The 17,724-nt window shown below is 38.5% G+C and overlaps 1 protein-coding gene across 5 annotated transcripts in view; it reads left to right on the top strand.

Moving 5' to 3' along the window:
* LRP1B (LDL receptor related protein 1B) overlaps positions 1-17,724 on the top strand; it is a 1,078,540-nt gene that overhangs the window by 905,945 nt on the left and 154,871 nt on the right. For all 5 annotated transcript variants that reach the window (XM_075829239.1, XM_075829241.1, XM_075829238.1 and 2 more), the window contains exons 50-54: positions 13-135; positions 900-1,019; positions 2,374-2,502; positions 11,667-11,789; positions 16,385-16,525. In XM_075829239.1, the coding sequence (XP_075685354.1) occupies positions 13-135; positions 900-1,019; positions 2,374-2,502; positions 11,667-11,789; positions 16,385-16,525 (636 nt within the window). The remainder of the gene's footprint in view (positions 1-12; positions 136-899; positions 1,020-2,373; positions 2,503-11,666; positions 11,790-16,384; positions 16,526-17,724) is intronic.

The raw sequence follows: 17,724 nt of genomic DNA, 5'->3' as shown, positions 1-17,724 counted from the left end.
CTTTCCGCACAGCAAAAAAACAACATAAATGTGAAGAAACTTACTTTGCCTGTCGCAGTGGGAGGTGCATTTTGAATACATGGGTTTGTGATGGGCAGAAAGACTGTGAGGATGGTACTGATGAACTGCACTGTGGTGGGTGTCAAAGGAATCACGCCCAATTTACTGGCCCATTAATGTCCTACCACATAAACGTTCATTGTTTGACCCTTAGGCCTCATGCACACAGCCGTATCTGTGAGCACGGTCCATGATTACGGCACTGACGGGTATTACGGCACAGATGGGCCGCGGACCGTCCGCAATTCACGGATCATGCACACATTAATTTCAATGAGCCCAGACCGCATATCCGAACCATATAATGACATGTCCTATTTTTTGGGGGGAACGGGCTGCGGGCAAAATACGGACCGTGGATACCACGGTCATGTGCATTGGCCCATAGGTGAAGGCCTCATGCACACGGCCGTAGCCATGTGCACGACCCGTGGTTATGGGCACGGACAGCCGCGGAGTGTTAACCGCTGGTACGTGGCTTTGAAAAACTTTCTAATAATATCAATGCAACTAATGCAACATGTATCAGGTCTATCGGTCTATAGAACGAATTGCAATATTAGAGCGGAGAGATTCTATAAAAAATTAGCTCCATCTATTAATGGGCCAATGGGCAGTTTATGAGCCATTTTGTGACCAAAACCAGTGCTCTGTTACATTGTTGCACAAAAACAACTTAAGTAAAGTATCCCTCCAATGCAAGAAACCTACAAACAGCAGCATAGATCTCAACAGATCTTGGCTTTCTGGAACCCTGTATGACTTGAGGAATTGTGCTTCACCGCACTGAAACCTCAATTTTATGGCTTTTTACATGTAACTTTTTTTTTGTCCCTCAGGTACTTCATGTTCATGGAGTCAGTTTGCCTGCTCAAAAAACAAGTGTATATCTAAACAGTGGATGTGCGATGGAGAGGATGATTGTGGGGATGGTTCAGACGAAAGTGATGACGTCTGTGGTAGGTATTTCTAACTTACGTACCAGTAATTTAAAAACACAATTGGAGCAATCAGACGTTCAGTTATATGGAGAGGAGAGTGGAGTACACAATATAACTTATAGCGGAGATAACTGTTTGATGTCAATATCAAAATGACATTGCAAAGGCTCCTTTGAAAAACAAAGTACAAAAAAGTAATATGGACAATGCCTAGAGGTTTTCCTAAACTGAAATCTCCAATTCAGAGGGTTACCAAAAATATATACAATAATATCAAATGCCATGTTCCAATCATACTTGCATCACTTGTGTTGAACTATTCCTGATTTCAAAAGACTGATTGCGACTGATCTTTACGTCATGTCAAGTGACCTCTTAAATTTTCCTTACACCAAAAACAAATGCACCAAGACAGTCGTGTAGCAAGAACAAGGTGTCAAAATCAACGATATAATGTTTCTAGTACAGTAACGAGGTTAGTTTTTCACCAGTGTCTATATACAGTCCACACGTATACAGGGCAGTACTTTATCAACATTACATTACTGGGAGGGATTTGATAATTCATTCTATTTTCTGGAAATACTGTACAGATAAATTGTATCACGGTCCCAGCAGAGAACCTTGGTAACTCATTGCTGTAATATAACACTTCCATGGCTATTACTATAAAAACTGCCTTAAGCTGCTGACAAATAAAGTGAAATAATATGACTCTCTCTCTCTTTTACCTCTCTTCACCTCCTGCATTCGTTCTTCCGCTATCTTTCTTTCGTTTTATATCTCTATTGTTCTCTTTTTATCTGTACATCTTGTTTTTCTACCTTTTTTCCTTCCTTTTCCTTTCCCACCTGCTCATTTTTCCTTCTTCCTTTCTTCTCTTTGCGCTCTCAAATTCCGCTTTTTATACCTTTTATACTTTTTTTCAATATCTTATCCTTCGTTTCTTTTATTCCCTCTCCCTCCTACCCATCCTTCCTACTTCCTTACCTTCCGTTCTTTCTTCCTCCTACCTATCCTTCCTTCCCTTTTACGCACCCTTCCCTCCCTCCCTCTTTCTCTTACACTCTATTTCCTTCTTCTTTCCATCTCTTTCATTCTCTGTCCATCTCTTTTCTATATATCTTGTCCTTCCGTCCCTCATCTTTCGCTGTTCATCATTCTTTATATCGTATCATACCTTGCTCCCTTTCCTTCCTTCCTTCCTTCCTTCCATCCTTGCTTCCTTCCTTCCTGTCTTCCCTCCCATACTTCCTACCTATTTCCCTCTTTATTTTACACTCTTCATCTTCACTTTGTTGCTCTTTTTCGCTCTGCTTTTATTTTTCACTATATTTCTCACTTTTCATACCTCCCTATCATCCATATATAGGTTCTGTCACCTGTTCTTCTGATATGTTTAGCTGCCCTTATTCTCACGCCTGCGTTCCTTTCCACTGGCTGTGTGATGGAGAAAGAGATTGTCCCAATGGTAGTGATGAACTATCCACTGCTGGCTGTGGTAAGTTGCAACCATTGATTCTAAAAATATGTATATAAATATATATATATATATATATATATATATATATATATATATATATATATATATATATATATCAGGGTTCACAGGTTGTTTGCATTGCCCTTAAGAACTTTTGTGTAGATTTAATATAGAGGAGCTACACTCTAATAAAAAGTATCAATAGTTTGTGTTATACCTTTGTTTAATTTCTGAATTCCACTTCTATCTGAATGGATCACCAATTTAATATTATTTTTAGCCTTGCAGGATCTTTCTCCTATGCTCATTGTCGCCCCCTGTTGACTAATCTACATGGTATTACCTGCCATAGACAATGCTTTCGAACAAAATTCTAGGTCAGGAAATTGTTTGCCAATTTAAATTTAAGAAATTCTTTATTGGTTTCACAAAACACAAATAAAATAGGAAAATATAAAGGAAGCGCACCCTAAGAAAAAGGAAGAACAATTATATACAATATTTGGACATAGTAGTCACTTTAAAAACTCATTCAATCATTGTCTTAAAAAGTAGAATATCTATCTGCACTATAAAGCTTGTGTACATGGTCATATTATGGCTCTGTAAAAGCTCAGCGCTGTACGAAGCCATAATACAGCACCTAAAGATTTCAAGGGGGCCATACTTTACCTCTATATGCCTCAGACTTTTTTGTCAAATTCAATCTGTCAGAAACATTTTGGATGCCATATTATGAAGCATTGCTTCTAGGGAAGAATATCTCTGTAATATTGTTCTGTAGGGAGGCACCATATGACATCACGAGGAGTTCCTACCTACTGTAGTATGAAGCTATAGGGAATCCGTGTCTCCTCCATACAGGCTCCATACTGTCAGATTTGCCATGTGTATGATGCCTTATAAACTATCAGTATATAGAATTTAACATGTAGTAGAATGTACTATTTCCTCGATGACACCGCAATATACTTATAACTGATTACCGATGCCTATAATTTCTTATATCCAACAAACGATCAAACCTAAAACTGACGGCATTTCACACTTTGTGCTAGATGTCTGTGCTCCTCATTAGGAAACCCATCGTGGCTCCTAGAAATTGATTTGCTGGCAATGTGTAGCTTAACACAGACTATGGATATAGTTCTAACTCAGAGTCTGTGTTTTGCAGTAAATCCAGCAAAGATGTTGTGTGTGTAGTCATTTCCATGTTTCTGATGTTAGACATGTTTGAGTGACAGCCTGTGAAATGATACTGTATTGAGTGGATGTGTAATCCAAAAGCACCTTCACGGCTGCACTCTCTTGCAGTAATGAAATGAAACACACTTGACTTCAAATGTGAAATGCATGCGGCTGTCTACTGATTAATCTCAGGTTGAATGTCCCTGGATGAGGAGATTGAAATATTGTTATATGTCTTGCTTGACTTAACGATCACAGTTCAGTATGTTAAACAATCCAGCTGCAGTGATGAGATAAAAAAAATAAAGTTAACCCTACTTAACCCCCCCCCCCCCCAAAACAGTGTCTACTGGCTGTCCAGGCAGCTTTCTATAGGGCGTTAATTTTTTATTAGGTTTCAGATGGCTGTAATATGGCATCTAGATCCCCCCAACCATCTGAAGCAAACTTGGATCACCAAGGTACCCTATGGAGACGTAAGTTCAGTTCTGTAGAACCACAAGTAGTTCTGGGTGTTACACCCTTAATAGGGATGCTAAAATTTGGCCATATTACAGCCATCATAAATTTAATTTAACTGGACACAAATTTTTCAAACAACTTATGCTGATCTAATAGTATACCTGACATATCTACTTTCTAATTTACTCAGGTGTCTCCCTTCCTGTAATGTGCTGCCCAGCTGTTGTCACCAAAATCCGTCCCTAGTTAGACAGACTGTAGAAGCTGGGGGTGTGTCTCTACACTGCCTGCCTATACTAGACTATTGGGAGGGGGAACAGGAGGAGGGAGCAGGAGGAGACAGAGAAAGAGACACAGATCCGCTGCCCATACAAGTCTATGGAGAAGGGAGGGAGAGCAGGAGGAAGGAGCAGAGAGAGAGAGAGAGGCAATATATATATATATATATATATATATATATATATATATATGTGTATATATATATATATATATATATGTATATTAATGAGATATACCGTCTAAAGCCAAATCCACATGGATTAGAACTGCTGCGGATATTCCATCCAAAATTGTGGATAGTAAATCTGCATTGGAATTCAGCACCAGCCATGTAGATGAGATTTGAACAAATAGTATTATTATTGCACAGTGGAAGCGCTTAGGTACCAAAGCAACTCAGCCATGACGTGGAGACCACGTAAAGTAACAGAGCATGGTCGCCGAGTGCTGTAGCACATAGTGCATAAAAGTCCCAAACTTCCTCATGGCATAACATTAGCACAAAAACAGTGCCGGGAGCATCATGACATTGGATTTTATACACCTGTGGCAATGAGACTGAATGAAACACCTGAATTCAATAATTAGGAGGTGTGTCCCAATACAATTGTCCATATAGTGTGTTTACACCGCACGGAGTAAACACAAAATACAATGTCAGAATTACTATTTTTCCCACTCTCCTCCAAAACTTTTTTTTTTCAATAAAAATGAATCAATAAATCATGTCCATCCCAAAATGTGTCAATAAAAACGACAAGTCCCGCAAATCCCTCATAGGGTTACACCAATGGAAAAATAAAAAAAGTTATGAAGTTGAATGAAGTTAACACATCATTTATACTGCATAGAAACAGTGTAAAAATAAGTAGCTTAAAACAGTCACAAAATTGCTTATGTTTTTTTTCCCATTTCTGTTCTTAAAAGAGGTTTTCCTGGCATTTGATATTAATGGCCATCGGAATCAGATCGGTGGGGGTACAATTCCTTGCACCCCCACTGATCATCAGACTGAAGGGGCTACGGCTCTCTAATGTTTCTTAGTATTTTTGAGGTGAGGAAGTGGTTGGACTATATATATATTTATTATTATTATTATTATTTATTATTATTATTTTATATTTATATTATTTGCTGGACTTTTTATCTGTGTGTTTTGTACATAAACTTGGGCACATTATTTTCTATCTTATTTTATTATGTCAAATTTAATAAAAAGTTTGTCAATAAGGTCAGCCATGAAAGTGTTCACCTGATCCTTCTAATACATTGCACTTAATGGAAAATCGGAATTATAGCAAATAAAGCCAAGGTATTCCATGCTGTTTATCATAAGTAATAAACTGAGATTAAAGCAGCAAATATGCAGCTTGTGCAATGATTCTACATTTCCATTTCAATGCTGAAATAAAAGAAGCTGCTGCTAATATCATATTCATATGGATTTAATAGATAAAGTTGGATGATAATACTATTATATACAATTTAGTTCTTTTGTACTGTCTTTCCAATACATACAATAGCCCTAGATGATATAACTGAAAGTGGCAGGAATTGGGAAAGGTCATACAAATAGATATTATAGTATAATATAGTTACTTTGTCATTTTGCTATTCAAAATGTTATTAACATTTCATTATTTTAGTGCTGTAAGGCCCATATAATTTCAAGATAATTAACAGTCATTTGGTAGCATAATGCTAATTTCTATCCTTGAAAACTTTGAGATATATTAGTTTAACTGTACACAATTATCCAACTGCTAAGTAATAAGTAATTCAAGAAAACTAGCACATTCAGGGTTTTTCTCTTTTTGTAAAAAAAATAAAAAAATAGTTATAATGAAGGGATGATAGATTAGATAGAGAGATAGATAGATATGAGATAGATAGATAGATAGATATGAGATAGATAGATAGATAGATAGATATGAGATAGATAGATAGATAGATAGATAGATAGATAGATAGATAGATAGATAGATAGATAGATAGATAGATAGATAGATAGATAGATAGATAGATAGATAGATAGATAGATAGATAGATAGATAGATAGATAGATAGATAGATAGATAGATAGATAGATAGATATGAGATAGATAGATAGATAGATAGATAGATAGATAGATAGATAGATAGATAGATAGATAGATAGATAGATAGATAGATAGATAGATAGATAGATAGAATTAGATAGATATAGATAGGAGATGCCTGTAAAGGGCTATACTGGTGCTCTCTAATAGTTCTTACGATACAGCTCCCAGTACCGTAGTTTGGGGCGCGGCAAAGGCCATTTTTATCTAGATGCAAGGCGCAGGGCAATCGTCCATGTCGGGTGATAGAGAAGACTTAAGGATTTATATATTAATTAGGGCAGTGAGCTTCCATTAAAGGAGCACTCCACTTTATTTTTTTTATTGCACCCTCCATTTGTACATTGGTGTTTCAGTGGGGTGCTCTGTGCAAAAATACTTACCGATCCCCGCATCTTGTCATTTTTCGGGTCTAGCGCCGCTCACACGATCTTCATTCTGACCTGGTCTGGAATCGCTGCTTTTCAGAAAACTGGAAGTCAGGCTCTCAATGCGTTCCTATGGAGCCTCGTTCCGGCTCCCATAGGAATACATTGAGAGCCTGAGTTCCAGTATATTCAAAAGCACAGTGACTCCGGACAAGTCAGAGTGAAGATCATGTGAGTGGCGCTGGACCCGAAAAAGACAAGGATCGGGAAGTCTTTTTGCACACAGAAACCCACTGAAACACCAATGTAAAAATGGAGGGTGCAAAAAAAATAAATAAAGTGGAGTGCTCCTTTAAGACAAAACTACAATCATCACTAGAAAATCCCTGGTTATAGAAGTTTTAGAATTATGGGGGTGCATATCATGGTTTTCAAGAGACAAGCAAAGAGGTCTGTTTTTAAAGAGGTTTTCTGAGACTTTAACATTCATGGTCCATCCTGAATATTGGCCATCAATATTTTATAGGTAAGGATCCAACTCCCAGCACCCCTGCCAATTAGCCGGATGAAGGTGTTACACCAGTGAATGCTGTGCCCTTTTCATTGTTTACCCAGGCACAGTGCCATACATATATAGTTGTGTTCATGCCTGGTACTGCAGCTCAGTCCCATTTGCTTGAATGGGACTCGGCATAATCGAGCTGCAGTAGCAGGCACTGCCCATACTATATATATGACGCTGTATCTGGGTAAACAATGAAGGGTACATATCGCTCGGTGACAGCCGATGGGCTCTGGGTGCTGGTAGTAGGACTTGCCGGTTAAACTCTTCGTATTAAAGTCCCAGAAAACCCCTTTAACCTTTCATTGTCTTAATTGGGGCAAATATTTCCAAAATGTAAAATATGTTGATCAGTGAATTTGCATCTCTGCATATGACCATTACAATCCTTAGATATTGATTCTCCAGAGCAGTATTTATTCATCTTTGTCTTAAAGTAAGTCTATAGAAACAAATCCATATGAGTTACTATACCACCTGTGCATACAACCAATACTGTACCCCTTCAAAGATACGGATGGCCCCAGCATGAATCAAATGGTAAAATCACTGCCTCTCTTTCCTGGAGGGGATATCTATCTCCATCCATTAAACTGTGTTATATACCAGCATGAGACCAGTTTGACACACTTCAGACATGACTCAAGGAGTTGCTAAATTTCTCCCGACTACAGCAACTTTAAGGAGAAGAAGAAGAAAAAAAAAAAAAAAAAATCTTTAAAGACCGCATTCAAGAGGTCTCCTGGAGAAGTAATGTCCCAGCTAGCAGCGCAAGTGTCTTGTTCCATTTTACTTAGAACATCCTAAAGAAAAAAACAAGTCTTCTCAAAGATTGTATTAGAAAAGAAACAGAGGAACAATCCCGCTGACAAAAGTCTAAAATCTGGTTTCTTTGAAAAATTTGATAGATTCTTAGTGACTCAACAAGTCAAAGGAGCATATACCCTACTGACAAGGTTACCATTCATTTTATATCATTCAACCAATATTTCACTCGAGACTGAATTGTATTCTGCAAGAAACGTTTATCTCGAGGTTTAATCTAGAGGTTTTCCCATCGGAGGTTTTCTGTAGGTGAAAATAAGTCATTGTTTCCGTGTTATAATAGAAACCGGCCCAAAAAGTAAACAGCGCAAATGTGTCACAATGTGAACTGAGAGTTTTCGGTTGCCCACAGGTCACTATGGGTTCAAAGGTGGGTTCCAATAAACTAGAGGTTGTATTTCTTTCTAGAGAAGAATAAAGCTGGCCATACACCGTGAGATGTCGCATTGGAGGGAACTTGTCATAAGGTTTACGCCAGTTTTCTGGCGTAAAATAGTTGGAAAGTTTGTTGCACTACATAGTTGCGCTGAAGCTTGCACATTTTTACTTTTCCCACCACTTACCGAAAGTGGGGAGAAAAATGACAGGATTTAGCCAAAGGGTGTGGGACATCCGTCCAAACGGCAGCATGGACAGCCAAAGACGTGGGAAATATATTAAGAGGTGTGCCGTTCTCAAAATACTTGGAGCATTTTCCGCCAACTTAAATTAGTTTAGGACTGGAATTTAAAATGCCAAACTTCATATTTCCCCCTACGGAATTTTTTGTCAATCAGTAAACTCCTTTCTGATACCTCCTCCTCCACCCATCATGCCCATAGTGCCTCTGGCACAAAGTGTGGGTTGGCAGTCCTTACCTTTTCTGTAAGGAAAAAAAAAGCAAGGTCTTCCCACCCTAAGCTTATTACCTACCTGAAACGAAAATTGAAGGGTCAGGTACCCATGAGACTTACTGAAATGTTCACCTGAGGACCTCAATAGTTGGCCATGAATGGGCAGATTCTCAGCCAATTGGTTGATTTGGCCTAAGCTTTAAAGTGTAACCGTTGTTCATTTTTTCCCCATAAATCAATAGTACAAGTGAATATGAAAAACTTTGTAATATATCATATCAGATAAAAATACTTCTTTCTCCACTCGTCAGGCTCCTTTCCCCCACACCCTGCCTTTCGTCACTAGTTGCTCACTGAATTTATTGCTAAAATCGGCATTCAGACAGAGATGAAGATAGCTCACTGAGGGATCAGATTACAGATGACCATAGAAGGGAGGGGGGAACAGGAGGTGAAGGGAGTTGCCGAAGGTAAATGGGAGGAAGAGATACACAGGGGGAACAGGAGGAGAGAGGTGCTGGAGGGAGACGCCAACACACTGTTAATAGTGTTTTATCTCACCCCAGTGGTTGATTCACAGCTACACTGATCCTTACTACTGTATAATGTCCAACATGCTGCTTCTAGTAAGTGTTTTACTGTCTCACCCCAGTGCTGGATACTAATAAACACTTGCTTATACTAGAAGAAAAAGCAGCATCGTCTGTCTATGTCTCTTTCTGCAGATGCTTCCTCCTCCTTCCCCTCCCCTCTCCATGAACTTCTATGGGTAGCTGTAACCTGATCCTTCATTGAGCTGTCTTTATCTCTGTCTCACTGGATACAGATTTTAGCAGTAAATTGAGAGTGAGTGACCAGTACAGGAGGTAGGGGAGGGAGAGAAGTGTCTGATATGTGGGGCAAGAGGCAATTTTCTCTAATAAGATATTTCTTATATTCACTTGTACTATTGATTTATGGGGAAAAATGAAGCGTCAGTAACCCTTTAAGCTATTAGATGTCCACTTTGCTATAACAATGAGATCTTCTGAGGTATTTATCAACACTTTCTCTATGTTAGGGCTCCTTTAAGTCTAAAGTGGATCAGACGATACATGGAACAATTCACCTGGGCAGGGAAGACACTGAGCAACCTTGGTTTAATGTCAAGCAGATATCCCAAAGACCATGATTTATGACTAGCATCCCAGGTGTTAAATGGTCCTCTTATCTTTAAAATGCCGCTCTTGTCCATGGGCTGTATCTACGTTCAGTTGAATACGTGCTGAGCTAGAGTACAAGACATAGCCCATGCACTACAGTAAGATAAAATATAGGTTTGAAGCCCATTTCATATTTTAATTGTCTCTATCTGTATGAACTGGGGTTAGCGGAGATACATTTTTATCCCTTTGAGGCTAATCTGGTTTTGTATGGTTAGTAATGAGTTTGGTGATAAGAGAACAGGCAATGTAAAAAAAAAAAAAAAAAGGGGGCATTACGCCGAGATAGATAGATAGATAGATAGATAGATAGATAGATAGATAGATAGATAGATAGATAGATAGATAGATATGACATGATATAGATATGACATGACATAGATAATTAGATAGGACAAAGATAGATATGACATGAGAGACAAATAGATATGACATATATAATTAGATAGATAGATAGATAGATAGATAGATAGATAGATAGATAGATAGATAGATAGATAGATAGATAGATAGATAGATAGATAGATAGATAGATAGATAGATAGATAGATATGGCATAGATAGATAGATAGATAGATAGATAGATAGATAGATAGATAGATAGATAGATAGATAGATAGATAGATAGATAGATAGATAGATAGATAGATAGATAGATAGATAGATAGATAGATAGATAGATAGATAGATAGATAGATAGATAGATAGATAGATAGATAGATAGATAGATAGATAGATAGATAGATAGATAGATAGATAGATAGATAGATAGATAGATAGATAGATATGAGATAGATAGATAGATAGATAGATAGATAGATAGATAGATAGATAGATAGATAGATAGATAGATAGATAGATAGATATGAGATAGATAGATATGAGATAGATAGATAGATAGATAGATAGATAGATAGATAGATAGATAGATAGATAGATATTAGATAGATAGATAGATAGATAGATAGATATGGCATAGATAGATAGATAGATAGATAGATAGATAGATAGATAGATAGATAGATAGATAGATAGATAGATAGATAGATAGATAGATAGATATTAGATAGATAGATAGATAGATAGATATGGCATAGATAGATAGATAGATAGATAGATAGATAGATAGATAGATAGATAGATAGATAGATAGATAGATAGATAGATAGATAGATAGATAGATAGATCTGCATATATATGTATACTCGGCTCCTTTATTCGTCATAATCTTCTGATCCCCCCACAAAGAACTGACCTGTCCTGTACATATATACTGTAACCTGCTTAGTCCAAAATTTGAATGTAGAAACGATGAATCTGATTTGCAGCCATACTTTACTTTCATTTTCTTCATATATTTCCAGCTCCTGTTACTACCTGCGATGAAAATGCTTTTATGTGCAACAACAAAATATGCATCCCCAAGCAGTTCCTATGTGACCATGATGACGACTGCGGAGACGGCTCTGATGAATCTTTGGAATGTGGTAAGTAATTTTAGAGCAATCCGGATAAAATATGTACAGGTAATAACAGAAATTTGCTTCTCAGTTCATGTTGGAGGTTAAAAAGGGAGATTAAAATGTATATTCTATACACTCAGTTGGGACATGCACGGGTTATTAAGAGGAACTCTATTAATGGAATTTAAAATACAAAGATTGACTAAGACGTGTTATAGACCTCTAGCTACCATGGTGCATAAAACTCAATATTACATTTTATATATAGTATTATTCTTCATAAAAATGTAAACAACAATTACATTACTGAGTCAACACCGGTATTAGGGCATGCCCACACGTGGCGGTTTTCCTCCGCAGCTGTCCGCATCAATGCCGCACAGAATCTGCGTTGCAGATTCTGTGGCGGATCTGCCCAAAATGTGCAGTAAATTGATGCGGATTAGCTGCTGCGGACTGCGGAAAAAGTGCTTCCCTTCTCTCTATCAGTGCAGGATAGAGAGAAGGGACAGCACTTTCCCTAGTGAATGTAAACGAATTTCATACTTACCGGCCGTTGTCTTGGTGACGCGTCCCTCTTTCGGCATCCAGCCCGACCTCCCTGGATGACGCGGCAGTCCATGTGACCGCTGCAGCCTGTGATTGGCTGCAGCCGTCACTGAGACTGAAACGTCATCCTGGGAAGCCGGACTGGAGACAGAAGCAGGGAGTTCTCGGTAAGTATGAACTTCTATTTTTTTTATAGGTTGCTGTATATTGAGATCGTAGTCACTGTCCAGGGTGCAGAAACAGTTACTGCCGATCGCTTAACTCTTTCAGCACCCTGGACAGTGACTATTTACTGACGTCTCCTAGCAACGCTCCCGTAATTCCGGGAGCCCCATTGACTTCCTCAGTCTGGCTGTAGACCTAGAAATACATAGGTCCAGCCAGAATGAAGAAATTTCATGTCAAAAAAGCAAGACGCATCCGCAGCACACATAACATGTGCATGACAGCTGCGGACTTCATTGCGGAATTTAGAATCTCCATTGAAGTCAATGGAGAACTTCCGCAATGAGTCCGCAACCAGTCCGCCACTGGTCCGCAACATCCATTGTATGCTGCGGACACCAAATTCCGCACCGCAGCCTATGCTCCGCAGCGGAATTTTCAGCCTCGTCTAAACGAAGCCTACTAAAAAGAAGTGAAAGGCAATGGGCAAACGGGTCCGCTGCGGATTAACGCTGCGGAGTGTCCGCAGCGGAATTCAAGAGCAATTCCGCCACGTGTGGCTTTGCCCTTATACTCCAGAGCTGAATTCACAGTTCTGCTGGCCACAGAGCTGGAATCTTTCCAAATTTTTCACTGGCTTCATGTCTGTATAGGACTTGCTCTGCTTAATTGCTCTGAATTATAATCAGTGGCTGTGTATGGGGGTTTGCATTCCCGATCCCATATTAGGTACCCGATACTATGGAAAGGCAGCTTATTGATTGGAAAAGGAGTTTAGTAATTGGGAAGTGATATTTCGTTATTTAGACTATTCGGCATCATCTAAAGGTACTGTACAGGCACCAGCCAAACTAAGACAGGTCGTGATTATAAGGCCCTGTTCACACTGAGTTTTTTTGCAGGCAAGAAAAATCTGCCTCAGAATGTCTTCAGGAATTTTGAGACAGATTTTGATTTGCTGCGGTTTTAACTGCCTTTTTTCTTGGTGTTTTTTATATTTGAGGCGATTGAAGCTAATGCAAGGACCGTGGGACAGAAAAACTCAGCGGAACCGCGGCAAGAAAGGACATGCCTCTTTTTTTCTGCGAGCGGATTAAAAGCCGCGTGGGAAAAAAAACACGCCTCTGCCTCCCCTTAAAATCAATGGGGGGTGATTTCGGCCGTTTTTTAGCGCCGATTCCGAAGTGGTTTCCACATCAAAATCAGCGCCAAAAAACTCACTGGTAACAGAGCCTTATACAGGCTGTAAATCAGGATTATTATAAAATATGTAATACAATGTAAAACGAAATAACTTTTTATATAAATGATCCCTATATGTAAATACTACAATGGTGGACATAAATGCTAAGCTGAGACCAAATGTAATGTTTGTCATATGTTACCCTGTAGCCCTAACCGCATTGTGTGCAGAAAAGATCTAAAAACATGACGCATTGCACTTATGCGCTTCGTAAACCTGCAGAAATGCATGACCAAGACAGTAAGGGTCAGTTCACACGTTGCGTAAATACTGTGGTTTTTCCGCAACTGAATTATTTGCGGAAAATCCGCAGCAAATACAGTAGCAGCAAAGTGGATGAGATAAAACAAATCTCATCCAAACGCTGCGTAAATACTGAGCGGAAAAGACGTTCAGAAATTGACCTGCGGTGCGGAATTTTATTCCGTATTATGTGAATTGTATTTGTGTAAACGCTGCTTATTAGTTGCGGGAATTCCCCATTGAAGCCTTAGGGCTTGTCCACATGTAACGGAATTGCTGCAGAAATTACTGCAGAAAATGGTGCAGATTTTTGCTGCGTTTTTCTCAATGTTGGGGGATGGTGACGTCTCCTCTGAAAAACGCAGCAATTCAGTCCACTTTCCGCAGCAGGAATTGACATGCTGCGGTACGGAAAATACGCACCACAGCTGAATTTCAGGTTGGAATTTTTACACTTCGTGTGGATGAGATTTGTGAAATCTCACCCACTTTGCAGCTATCGTATTCTGCTGCGTATTTTCCGTCTGCAATTCCGGACGGAAAATATGCAGCAATTCCGCTACGTGTGGACGAGCCCTAAAAGAGGCCATTGTCACAGGCATTATCCTTTGCATTTGTTCATTTGCTTGAAATACATTTTAAGGAAGAAGTGAAATTATATATATATATACATACACTACCGTTCAAAAGTTTAGGGTCACTTAGAAATTTCCTTATTTTTGAAAGAAAAGCACAGTTTTTTCAATGAAGATAACATTAAATTAATCAGAAATCCACTCTATACATTGTTAATGTGCTAAATGACTATTCTAGCTGCAAACGTCTGTTTTTTAATGCAATATCTACATAGGTGTATAGAGGCCCATTTCCAGCAACCATCACTCCAGTGTTCTAATGGTACATTGTGTTTGCTAACTGTGTTAGAAGGCTAATGGATGATTAGAAAACACTTGAAAACCCTTGTGCAATTATGTTAGCACCGCTGTAAACAGTTTTGCTGTTTAGAGGAGCTATAAAACTGACCTTCCTTTGCTAGTTGAGAATCTGGAGCATTACATTTGTGGGTCCGATTAAACTCTCAAAATGGCTAGAAAAATGGAGCATTCTTTGACGAAAGCAAAGTTCGAAGGAGAAAATTATTATTTCAAATAAAAATCACTATTTCCAACCTTGTCAATGTCTGGACTATATTTTCTAGTCATTTTGCAACTCAATCGATAAATATAAGTGTGCGTTTTCATGGAAAACACAAAATTGTCTGGGTGACCCCAAACTTTTGAACGGTAGTGTATGTGTATATATATATATATATATATATATATATATATATATATATATATATATATATATATACATATACCAAAAACATTTAAATGAAGCAGCACTCGTGTAACAAAGTGGTGGGTGCAATGCAACTAGAGCTTAATCTACAGCTCAAAATACAGCTCTCTTGTATGTGTGTGTGTATATATATATATATATATATATATATATATATACATAAACGGATGTAGCCATCTTAAACTTGACTTTGATCATTTGCTGCAGCGTGATATCACACAACAAAAGTCATTGAAAAGTCATTAAAAAAGTCAAGATAAGGGATCTAGCCGCTGTGTATTTAATGCGTTAAAAGTCAAGGTAAAGGCGGCTACATATGTGTGTGTGTGTGTGTGTGTGTGTGTGTGTGTGTGTGTATATATATATAGTGTCATCTGTATGGTTTCCTGTCCAAATCAAATATGGGAAATGGCTGCAGCTCTCATACCCGCAATTATCCACACATTACAGTAAAGAGGGATTGTTCAGGCATACTGTAGGAGATTGACAGCTCATAATATCTCTTGGTCACTGTGAATGACCAGTCATCAGCCGGTGTGATTGGGATAGAGCATTATTGTGCCTTTTAAACACTCCTCTCTGATTGCTTCTCTAATGGCGCTTGTCATCTTATAAAGTCATATGGAATATATGGATTTCAGTTTATGTTAAATGTCATGTTTTATGTCTTTTCCATTATATGTTCTTAAAGGGAACCAGTTACAAGACACATTTCCATACACCCTATTAGGGAAATCTGAGTTTTTCCATTAATATGAATGCTGTGTAATGCTTATTTTCCCCTGTAGTGGTGCTGCAGGGAAATTGAAGACATACTAGCAGGTTTCCCTACAGATTACAGCTGGTGGCCCCAGTAGGGGGACCATTTTTTATCAACTTATAGCTAAGACACCCTTCTAACAAGTAGGGTTTGTCTAAAGAGGACCACCCCTTTAATTATCACTACTTCAACCCAATCACCAACTTCAACCCAAGTTTTAAACTGTGTCTAAGTTTTTGCTGGTAAAATACTATTTGGACACGTATTGTAGGAAATGTCTATTCTATTCTTGTTACTATTATTCTGCTTATATTTTAGGATACCGCCAATGTGCCCCTGATGAGTTTATCTGTGCTGATGGGCGCTGCTTGCTAAATTTTCAGTGGCAATGTGATGGAGACTTTGATTGTCCTGATGGCTCAGATGAAGCTCCCTTGAATAGAAAGTGCCTGAATGCAGGTATGAAGTAAAGATAAATTTTTAGCATTGTTTATTTATAAAACTTCATGTAAAAGGTTTTCCTACCTTTACTAACATGTCATGCCACCCTATCAGATAGTCCTGGAGCTGGGACCTGCACTGAAGTACTGACCAAACTATTCTGAGCAGTCATTTCACTGGAGGGATGGTCATGTACTGACAAAAACTTAAAGAGGCTCTGTCACCAGATTATAAGTGCCCTATCTCCTACATAATCTGATCGGCGCTGGAATGTAGATAACAGCAGTGGTTTTTATTTTGAAAAACGATAATTTTTGAGCAAGTTATGAGCAATTTTAGATTTAGTTTCTTAATGCCCAACTGGGCGTGTTTTTACTTTTGACCAAGTGGGTGTTGTAAAGAAGTGTATGACGCTGACCAATCAGTGACCAATCAGCGTCATACACTTCTCATTGTTCCAGCCCAGCATGATCCACAGCACAGTGTGATTATGCAGTGAAAGAAGCTGGGCTGGAACAATGAGAAGTGTATGACGCTGATTGGTCACTGATTGGTCAGCGTCATACACTTCTTTACAACACCCACTTGGTCAAAAGTAAAAACACGCCCAGAGCCTCTTTAAATAGGAGTAAGAATACCATATAGGACTCATTATATGAAGGATGCTAAATTTGGGGTCCAACGCTTCACAATGTCTCTGGGTGGTACTACGATTTATGGTACTGAATCTGACCATTCAGGTTATGACCAATAAATCAGGATTTAGCTTATTTTAAATCAAGAAAGGATAGATGCACAACATAACCTAGCCTAAATCTGGTGCAGATGCAAGAACTCCTGTGAATGTAAATTTATACAGCACACGAGAAAACGGAGACAGCACACTGTGAACACTAATGTCACCTAAGCCGCTAAATATAAATAAATATGCATTACTGCTAAATCTACTTACAATAGGGGGGTTCTTAGTGCACATTTTGATCAACCTGCCATGACAATGCGTCCACTATAGGTGGGAACCTACGCTGCACATACACGCAGAACTGGTGTTCGCTGTGTGCTGTCGCCATTTTCTTGTGTGCTGTATAAATTTGCAGTCACAGGTGTTCTTGAACCTGTATACATGTTTTGTTTTGTTTTGTTTTGTTGGCATGTGCTGTTCAAACTTTTGTGTTGTTTAAAAAGATAGATAGATAGATAGATAGATAGATAGATAG

The sequence above is a fragment of the Rhinoderma darwinii genome, chromosome 6, assembly GCF_050947455.1.
Source record: "Rhinoderma darwinii isolate aRhiDar2 chromosome 6, aRhiDar2.hap1, whole genome shotgun sequence".
NCBI classification, from domain to species: domain Eukaryota; kingdom Metazoa; phylum Chordata; class Amphibia; order Anura; family Rhinodermatidae; genus Rhinoderma; species Rhinoderma darwinii.
Note: the sequence above shows the minus strand (reverse complement) of the source record. Positions and strands in the feature narration are given on the sequence as shown.